Here is a 10,831-nt window from a genome sequence, read left to right on the forward strand (position 1 = left end):
ACAGTCATTCCCTTCTTTGTTACTGGAATCTCAATTTCCTGATTAATAATCAAGCTGAAAAATGGTTTCTTTCCAGCCTATGGCTGGAAGGTTGGTCTATGTGATCTGGTTCTGGCCAGGGATCTATGGTCAGGTACTGTCTGTGGGCTTTTTGGAAAGGAGAATGGCACCTGGCACCCACATTTTGCCCTTCATCTTTCCTGTTTCTTCCTACCGTGAGCGTGATGACTGATGCTCTTGAACCCAAGAAGTGACACCCAGAATGCAAGCCTCATGCTAAATAAAGTGAAACAGAGATTAAAATGACTGGGGTCCTGAAGATGTCAGGAACCACCAAGCCAACCCTGCCCTGCCAACCTCTTTTTTTCATAATCTACTGGATCTGGATTTCCTACTATCTACTGCTAAATCTAATTCAGGCACACTGTCTTAACAAGGGAGCTATGTAAGCCAAAGGAGCTGATACAGGAAAGTTATAACAAGCCCATACTTACTGCGCAGACCCCTGCACTTGCTCCCATCTGGACAAGCATGGAGGGGCTGTAAGTGTTGGGGAAGCAAAGGTAAAGACAAGGAAAAGGAAAACAAAGGAGAGATTTCCACAGGCATTGTTAATATTGCGTTGACACAGAGGCACTGTTGTCCCTGCCTCCACAGGAAGAGACTCTGGCAGGACAAATGCCTGGTGCAAGTCCCTGTGACTTGTCCATACTAGACAGAAAATGGGTGGGAGAATAAATGGAAGCTCAACAGCTCTGCTGGTAGCAAACCACTGACCTATAAAGAATTAGCGGTCTTGGCTTCCTGGGGAAAGGCGGTGTGATAGGGAGAAGTTTGTATGGTGGGAGCAGGAGTGAGGAGAAAGGAAGACAGAGGGGGAGGAGGCCCGGCAGAGCAAGGTGGGGACTGCTGGCTGGGTCCCGGAAGTGGTGGCCACCAACGGAACCTGCCACTTTCTTGCAACTGCTTCGGCTTGCTAATAACCCTTGCCTTCCCGCTCCAACTCCCTCCCCCCAGGCAGAGAGGGCCGCCTGGCTGTGGATGGGCAGATAGTTCCCCTCTCCTGCCGCCAATCCCTGGCTCCAATCAGCACGGAGTTGATGACAGCAGCGGAGGCAGCAGGCGAGGAGGAAGATGGCAAGGGGGCTGCCAGCCTGCATGGTGGACTGTGGCATGGAGTATTGCTATTAGAGAGTCAGCAAAAGTGGATGATCAAGCTCAAAGGATGGTGATGAAAGATGTTGATGACTTAGACTTCTTCATTGCTGATGAGGCAATAGAAAAGCCTACATATGCAACAAAGTGGCTGATTCATCATGTTATAGTTGAAGATTGGGATTTCATGGAAAGGTTTATAGAACAAGTGATCTTTAAATATTTAAGGGCAGAACCTGAAGGCCATTATTGTCTTTTAACTGATCCTCCACTGAACACTCCAGAAAATAGGGAATATACTACTGAAATAATGTTTGAGTCTTTTAATGTTCCAGGCTTGTACATTGCTGTGCAGGCTGTTCTTGCCTTAGCTGCATCCTAGACCTCAAAACAAGTAGAGTGGACATTGACTGGTACGGTAATGGGCAGTGAAGATGATGTCACTCATGTTATTCCTGTGACTGAAGGATATATGATTGGCAGTCTATTAAACACATTCCAATTTCAGGACGAGATAGAACATATTTTATTCAGCAACTGCTGAGACAAAGAAGTAGGAATCCCTCTAGAACAATCCCTGGAAAGTGTTAAGGCAATAAAGGAGCACTATAGTTATGTCTGCCCAGATTTAGTAAAGGAATTTAACAAGTATGAACACAGATTGGTCAAAGAGGATTAAGCAGTACACTGGCATCAATGCTTTCTCTAACAAAGAACTTTCCATTGATGTTGGTTATGAGAGATTTCTGGGACCTGAAATCTTTTTTCACCCAGAGTTTGCTAATCTGGATTTTGCACAACCTATCTCATAAGTTGTAGATGAAGTAATTCAGAATTGCCCTATTTATGTCAGACATCCTCTCTACAAGAATATTGTCCTCTCTGGAGGTTCAATGATGTTCAGGGACTTCGGACATTGTTTGCAAAGAGATTTAAAAAGAACCGTAGATGCCAAGCTGAAATTAAGTGAAGAATTGAGTGGCGGTAGATTGGACCAAATCTTATTGATGTACAAGTCATTACACACCACGTGCAATGATATGCAGTTTAGTTTGGAGGATCAATGCTGGCTTCCACAACTGAGTTCTACCAAGTATGCCACACCAAGAAGGATTATGAAGAAACTGAACATAGCATTTGTCATCACAATCCAATGCTTGGAGTCATGTCTTAAAACCCAACCCTCGCAGGGCTCTTATTCATTAGGGAGTCTACAAAAGAAAGTTCTGGCCAGACTCTACCTAACACATTTGTCTACACTGGAGGTGACTCACTCTACAAGTGACATGCCACCACAATGATGCAGGTAAGAAAGGAAAGAAGAGTTAGTAGTCCTGAAGCCCTCAAGACCAAGAATGAGCAGGAGGTGGAGGAAGAAAGGGTATTTGTCACAGGTGTAAATCAAAGCAGAAATGCAGAAAGATCAAAGTAGATGACTGCAATGGTTTGGCTATGGATTTGTGTATATCCAAGGGCTCAAAAGTTGAAGGCTCTGCCCCCTGTGATATGGGAGGTAGGAGGACCTTTAAGAGATGAGTCTACCAGGAGGTCCTTACCCTTAAAAGGGTAATAGGTCTTGTGAGACCTTAAGTTGGTTCTTCAGAGAGAATTGTTACAGAAGCCAGCACTATGGAATAGTATGTTCCGCCTGTGGTGCCGGCATCTTATATGCATGCTGGCTTGAGTCCTGGCTGTTCCTCTTCCAATACAGCTCCCTGTTAATGCTCCTGGGAAAGCAGCAGAGGATAGCCCAAGTGCTTGAGCCCTTGCACCCATGTTGGAGACCCAGAAGAAGCTCCTGGCTCTGGATTGGCCAAGCTCCAGCCATTGCAGCCACTTGGCAAGTGAACCAGCTGACAGAAGACCCCTCTGTTTGTCTCTCCCTCTGTCTGTAGCTCTGCCTCTCAAGTAAATTTTTTTTTTTTTTAAGAGAGTTGCTACAAATGGAGGAAGTCTGCCCACTCCCACCTCTTTGGCTTCCTGTTTTACAATGTGATGTCTCACTTTCACACCTGCTCCCATAACCTCCAGCTAATAATTAGGCCCTTACCAGTAGAGGCCAAATCAATAGAACCACTCAATCTCTTAGACTCTCAGCCTGTAAACCTGTGAATTAAATAATCTATTTTTTCCCCAAGTAGTCTTCCTCAGGTATTTTGTTTAAGCAATGAGAAACATTAATATAGTGATCTTTATGGAATTATCTTTTAAGTTTCCAAAATCAAGGTTAGAAGAATTCTACAGCACTTACTGACTGGATGCTTTTCCATTTGATGTTTCCACGGGAACATGGTGTTCCTAAGAGGCAGCAACAATGAACATATGATTGACACCTAAGGCTATCTTGACAAAATGATGGCAGCCTGACAACATGTATCAGAAGGGATAGAAATAATATAAATGGACCCTAAAAGTGTCCCTTGTCATCAGGAGAAACCAAGCTATCTTATAAAAGTATTCTTCTGGACCCCACAAGCCTCAGGCTCTCCTCCATGTCTCCTGTGCCTTCCTCCAACTCAAGCACCACCCTCAGCAGGGGACACCTGCTTGAGACGGAACTTCTGAGGTAGACAGTAAGGGCTAGAATGGAAGAGTTCAGCATCACACAGTTGGAGTACCACAGCTTTCATTCAAATCCTAAATCCAATCTGTCTTTGTGACACTGGACAAATTAACTCTAAGTACCTGTTTCCTTAGTGATGAAACTTAAGCAAAAAAGTACTTACCACTCAGGATTGCTTTGAGGGCAAAATAAGCTGATAGAGCAGCCTTCTTTTACTCATGGGGGCTACATTCCAAGATCCCCAGTGGATGCTCAAAACCCTGTAGTACCAAACCCTATATAGACTTTTTCCTAGACATACATACCCAGGATAAAGTTTAATTTATAAATTAGACACATAACCACACACTGTAATAACACTGAATATGATTTCTCTCTCAAAAATGTTGTAACATAATCACCCTTCTTTATGATCATGATGTGATACAAAGCTTACATGATGAGGTAAAATGAGGTGAATGACAGACATTAGGCTACTACAGATCTTCTGACAACACATCAGGAGGATCATTTGCTTGTAATATGTATTTCCATTTAATATTTGAAACCACAGTTGACCACAGGTAACTGAAACCATGGAAAGCAAACCCATGAATAAAAGGGGAATACCATATTAATTATGGGCCACTTAGAACAGTACACTTGGTTAGCAATTATTGCTAAATTAAGTGTGAACAGTATTGAGTGTAGAAGCCAAACTATTTCAGCTCAATTGTGTTAGGCAAGATAAAGCTCCAATCTGGGCCTATTTCTCTATCTGGAAATAATGGATAATAACTATCTCCCTTATTTAATCAAAACTAAGGTTAAATCATGTCTAAAAACAACATATGAAGGCAAAAACTAACACCACACAAACCTAAAAGGTTAAAATGAACACATGATGTCGGTTTCCTTTCTATAATTCCTATTCCTGAATCCAGAAGGGAGGTAGTCACAAATATCTCCCCCACCCTCATTGCCCTGAGCACTCAGGGACTGCCACCATCTGGTGTGAAAGTTCCTGGTTTCTGTGAACAAAGTCACTTAGCCTGGGGTTTCCAAACCCACGAATGAAATCAAGTCAGTGAGTCAAAAGCAGCACTTCAAAAAAAAAAAAATATATATATATAGTGCAAAAGAGAAACTCAGAATGTGTTGGATATAATAGAGGCATATAAAATCTCAAGAAACATTTATTTCCTGTGTATCTGTGTCCAGATTGTTGGTGTCCAAGTCATTCTTACTGAGATCACAGTCAGGAGTTTAAATGTTCCTCCTGTAGCAAATCCTGGCATAAGCAATGCATCCTGGGACTCCCTGGTAGATATATATGCAGCCTGAGCCAACAGAAAGCACTCAGCATGAAGCATCTACTCTGAGGGAGGAGCTGAGTTTAAAAAAACGGGTTGTCTCCCAGACCAGGCCCACTGAGCTCCCTAGAAGCAGGAAGGGATTCACCATGACACTGAGGGTTTCACAGCTAAGATGTACAGATTACCAGTAGGAGTGGAGCTTCAGGGAACCCCCCAACACTCCACCATCAATCCATCCCAGTCCTCTCTTCAACTGTTCCATGGTTTTTCTCCCTCCTTTCTCTTCCAGTCACTTGCTTTCCTTCCTTCAACTTACCCTCTTCTTCGCTTTTTTCCTTTCTTTCAGCACCCTTTACCTCCTTTTCCAGGATATATAAACACAGGCACAAATATTTTTCAGACAATTCAGCCTTTATTTTTGAAAATAATTCTGTAGCTTCCACTTTTCATCCATGAAACTGAGGTCAGGCAAGAAAACACACACACACACACACACACACACAAATTCCTCTCCAACCAACATCTGCATCCTAGCCTGTGAGGACATGGGAATGTTTTGGAGAAGGTAGGCAGGACTTAGCTCATGGCCGGAGTTGTCCTGGTCTTGGCCACTGTAACTTATGTCAGGAGGGCCACCAGAAGCCACAGCCTTAGGGAGGAGCCTGTGTATAAAACTCAGGGAAGAAGGATCACACAGAACTGACCAGCACAGCATTCTCCTGAAGCAACAGGGAGGGGACTAATTTTTAGAAAGGAAGAGGTCAAGAGTGTCTCTTTGAAGTGGTACAATGAAGTTTTTTTCCCACTACCTTTCTCCCAATAGCTGGGTGCGAATATTTCTTTTCCTCTTCATTTTTCATCTTAGAACCAAAAATTGCTAGGCTGCAAAGAAAGAAGAGCTGACAGAAGTCAGGAATAAGGAAAGAAGAACAGAAGGCATTAACTCTGACAACCCAATAACTGCACCTAGACTCTGACAATGAGGCCCCTCTGGTTAGTATTATTCTGGCCACAATATGTTCACTTCTCCTGTAGCCCAGACCCTTATTAGGGGAAGGTAAAAAGGAGCATGAACAAGAAGTCTCATGCCCTGGCTCTCAGGTCAGAAAGAAAAGGCCTGGTTAAGAAAGCTAAAGTTGCCAACTCCTCTGCAGATGACCTAAGAGAAAAACTCAGAACATGGATATTTCTGGCCCCAAAAAGCCCATTCTTCCCCTATCACACAGTGGTTTGCTGCTTGATACCCAACAGACAGCAGAATGCTTTCCCTGATCTAACTCCTTTAACAAAAGAACCCTCACCTTGTCATCTGTGTATTCAAATGCCACTCAAAAAAGAAAAAAAAAAAAAATGGACCCAAGAGGGAAAGACAGAAAAGACAATGCAGCCCAGGGACTACGGTCCCATCTTAGATCATGAAATTGCAAGGAAGGAGCCCAGAAGGGACAGGCAGGAGCTGTTAAGTCCAACTAGGATCATAGCCATCCCAAGTCTGAGGGGGCGCCAGGTGGACACGGCGGCCCCGGAATAAGAAGGTGACAATGCCCCGGTATCCAGCCCTGGGTACACCTGATTTGAGGTCATCCATGACACCCAGGGCCTTGGCGAAAGCCTTGAAGCTGTCCCTGCCTGTGTACTGTACGCGCACCTCTCCTAGCTCCTTCCGGTCATTGGTCCTCACTTTCTCCACCTGTAACTGGGGAGCACCATAAACACGAGCAAGGAAATCCCGGTCATAGGCCTCCTGCTGAAGGTACGACAGGTCCAGCTGGGTGAAGGGTACAAACTGCTGGTTCAGCTTGATGAACTTGAGATGCTGGTCAAAGAACTGCCCATGGCTCACACCCTTCCGGCCAAATGTCATTGTTCTTGAGATTTCTGGACGCACACAGGCCCTCCCCTTTCGCTGCTCAGGCCGGCGCATCCAGTCATCCCAGAAGGCTTTGGGCCACTTGGGCTCCAGTTCAGCCCAGAGTTCAGCCAACAGTAACCAGCCTAAGCCAGGAAAGAAATCTGTGCGGTAGAGTAACTCTGGCTTACTCGAGTCTACCATCTGTTCTTTGCCATTGTCATTCCAGGCAGACACACACCAGAGGGAGGGGTCTGCTTTCAACAGTGGGTAAGTGGCCTGGAAGTACTCAAAGAAGTCTGGTGCCACCTCGAGATCATCTTCCACCACCACAGCTGCTGGGTAGTTGAAATTGTGGAAGATTTGGCCCAATGCCCAGCGGTAATGCCGTGCGATCTTGTAGTAGCCCTGGAACTTGCGGTGGTCGGGCTGCACAGCAATGTTGCTCAGGTCAGGTTGCCGGATGTGTGTGACTGCGCTGCCATAGGAAGCAATGACCTGGGCTGTCTCCTCATGCCCACAGTCCTGGCTGACAATGATGGGGAACAGCTCAGCTGAAGGCCGATAATGCAGTAGCTTGTCCAAACAGCGGCGGACGGTGCTGCGGTCACAGGCAATTACCAGGATGGGGATCACAGCTGGCGGTGGGGTCACAGGCACATGCGGCTGAGCAGGAGGGGCTGCAGTAGGCACCTTCCACCGCTGGCTCCAAAGAGCATGGTGCTCCCTAATCTGCTGCAACAGTCCCCGCTGACGTTCCAACTCTACCTCGGCATCCTGAGCTAAGCGGATCACCTCACGGGTGAGGCTGGCAGGGTCATCATCGAGAGCATTGTCTGACGGCAGCCTGCTAGGCACTGGACGTGTCCAGAAGAAGAGGAGCAGCAGGGCATTCCAGGCCACAAAGAGGATAGCACCCCACAGCACAAGCCCAGCAGACTGCTTCTTCAGCATCCTGGCCCCCACAGGGGAGGGCAGGCAAAGGTATGACTTGAGGCTGCCGTTGGCTTACCTGGTGCACTCTCCCACAATTCTAGAGATGCTTCCTCTATGCTACAGGATCAGAAAGCAGCCATACACCTAGAGAGGAGAGAAAGATAAAAACAACATTCACCAAAAAGGAATGAGGCCCCATACCCATATGGAGTAAAGGAATGTTAGCAGTAGGAAACAGGTAAAAACATGAGGGAAAGGGAAAGTAGGAGGCTGACTTAGAGATCTCATAAAGAAAAGCTACCTTTTCCCTTATTAAGACAGTCAACCTGCACTGGAAAATAGGATTAGGAAGATACTCTGCTCCACCAACCCAAAATGAGCTGATGAGTCTCAGAAAAGCAATTGAGGTTTGAGGGAAAGTAGAGGATGATGTTGGTGGAAGGAAAATATAAAAGAACTCTAGCTCCCCTTTTCCCTTTTATTTCCTATCTTCCATCTGGAGTTTAGGGAGAGGAATACGGGGTGAGATAATCTGCCTCCCATTCATCAAATCAATCTGCCCTAAAATTACTGATTTGAAAAAAAAACCTTAGGACTAAAGTCAGCACCTTACCTAATAAGAAAGCACAAGGCATTCCCATGAATGTCAGGAGCAAATCCAAGCTGCGCAAGATCTCCAAGGGTATTTAATACTGTGTTGGAGGTATCGGCCAATGCAACTGAACTACAGAAAACAATTAAAGATAGAAATGAAAAAGAAGCAAAACTATATCCAATTGCTGATACTAAAAATACACCTAGAGGACTCTAGAAGAATCCATGATAGACCTACACCAAAGAACTGAGAAAGGCAAAAAAATTTGCATACAAAAATCAGTCCTCATATCCACAAATAACTAGAAGAAATAATGGATAAGATAAACCTGCATGCCAAAGCTATGAAAATGATAAAACATTTAGAAATAAGCTTAACAACATTTAAAACTTACATGAACTAAGCTACATATTCTGAAAGACACAAGGATTTGAACACCCTTTGTTCTTGGTTAGGACATCTAAACATCATCAAAAATATCAATAAAAATACTTTTTCATGGAGCTACCAAAACTGACAATGAAAAATGAAACACATAAGAACGACTAGGAAAATAAATGAAATAATGAGCTATGAAGAGAGACTATCCCTGTCATGTATTAAAATATCACATTTACAAAGCCTCCATAACTAAAACTATGGTGCAGGTACATAAACAAACAGATCATCCAATGGGATAAAATTTAACTCCAGAAATAGATCCTCCATACATGGAAATCTAGTGTATGATAAAGGTGCTATTTAGAATTAATGGGGCCAAGATGGTCTAATTAGCAGTCTTATAGTACTATTTAGCCATTTTGAAACAAATTAAAATTAAAATTATTATAGAGAAGATCAAGTTTATCAGATATACATATATAAAAAATAAAAACTACAGAAGTGCTAGAAAAAAAAAACACAGGCAAACTTCCCTATAAACTGGGTGTAGACAAAGACTTTCTAGGTGCTATTCAAAATCCAAACACAATTTAAAAAAGACTTCTACATTTCTGTACATGAAACACTTTTGTATGAATAAAAATATTATAAGCAAGTCAAAAGACAAATGACAAACTGGGAGAGAATTGTTACTTTGTACATCACAAATAAAGAGTCAAAACCCTAACAGATGAAGAATGTTTAAAAACGGAGGAGAAATGACCAAAAATTCTACAGAAAATGGGCCAAACACAGATAAGCTACAAGAAATACATATTAAAATGGTTCTAAGACATGAAAAAATATTCAACTTCACTCAAAATAAGAAAAAAATATAGATTAAAACTATCCTGAGATATTTCTCATTCATCAGACTGGCAAAAATTCAAAAAACGTGTCCTTTTCTCTTAATATCAAGTGAAGAACAAAAATTCTTAATATTTATTATGTTCAATTATCAGGGATTTATTTTTCTTTAATGGATCATATTTTTGGTATTATATCTAAGAAATCTTTGCCTAACCTCAAATCACAGATTGTTCCCTATGTTTTGTTCTATAAGATTTATAGTTTCAGCTTTTATATTTAGATTTATGATTCATTTTGAGTGAATTGTTATATATGGTATATGGTATAGATCTAATGTCCTTTTGTAACAATTGGACAGTTTGTCAAACATATGACCTAGAAAGCACACTTCTAAGTATACAACCAAGAGAAATGAAAATGCACAGTCACACAAAAATTTATATTGGAATGTTTACAGCAATATTCTTCATAATCACCCCAAACTGGAAATAATAAAAAAAACCTTTTCAGAGGAATATGGATTGTGGCTTACCCATGGGACAGAATAATAATCAGCAATAAAATGGACAAACTACTGATACGTACAACATAGGAATAAATCTCAAAATAATTACACTAAACATAAACAACAAAATATTTTCAAAGGAATAATTATATTTATATAAAACTCTGGAAAATAGAAACTCATATATAGTGAGAGAAAGCAGATTGGTGGTTACATGGGGATAGTGGAAGAGAGAGCCACTGGGGAAGTTTTTCAAAGGGGCACTAGGAAATCTGGGGGAGGGTGGGTATGTTGATTACCTTGACAGTCTCATAAGTGTATACATATGCGAAAACATACCAAATTGTACATTTTAAATATGTATGAGTCATTGTTCATCAATTACACCTCACTGAAACTTCTTTTGAAAAAAAAGGATTGAGTTAAATGATAAAATTAGACTACAGATAGTAGCTCAAAGCATCAGTGCTGAATGATAACTATTATAATTATATAGGAGACATCCCAATTCTTACTGAACACACACTGCCTCTGCCATGAAAGATGCAACTAGTTCAGAACAAAAATATCATGCATACTTATATGGAGAGAGTGAGCGAGTGTGTACAAAGTGAGCAAAATGTTACCAATAGGCAAATCTGAGTAAAAGGGAATATGAATGCCTTATGCCATTATTATTCTTCATTTTTTATAAGCTTGAAAC

The 10,831-nt window shown here is 42.2% G+C and overlaps 1 protein-coding gene and 1 pseudogene across 1 annotated transcript; one reads left to right on the forward strand and one right to left on the reverse strand.

The window, feature by feature from the left end:
* The first annotated feature begins 1,186 nt into the window (after window positions 1-1,186).
* On the forward strand, window positions 1,187-2,329 carry LOC127492848 (actin-related protein 3 pseudogene; annotated as a pseudogene).
* Window positions 2,330-5,405: 3,076 nt separating this feature from the next.
* Window positions 5,406-7,856, reverse strand: MGAT1 (alpha-1,3-mannosyl-glycoprotein 2-beta-N-acetylglucosaminyltransferase; the record flags this gene model as incomplete). The annotated part of the gene is given in 1 exon segment (NM_001082745.1): window positions 5,406-7,856. A coding segment is annotated over 1 exon segment (1,344 nt). The 5' UTR covers window positions 7,817-7,856.
* Window positions 7,857-10,831: the final 2,975 nt, after the last annotated feature.

This window comes from Oryctolagus cuniculus, chromosome 14 (genome assembly GCF_964237555.1).
Source record: "Oryctolagus cuniculus chromosome 14, mOryCun1.1, whole genome shotgun sequence".
NCBI lineage: Eukaryota > Metazoa > Chordata > Mammalia > Lagomorpha > Leporidae > Oryctolagus > Oryctolagus cuniculus.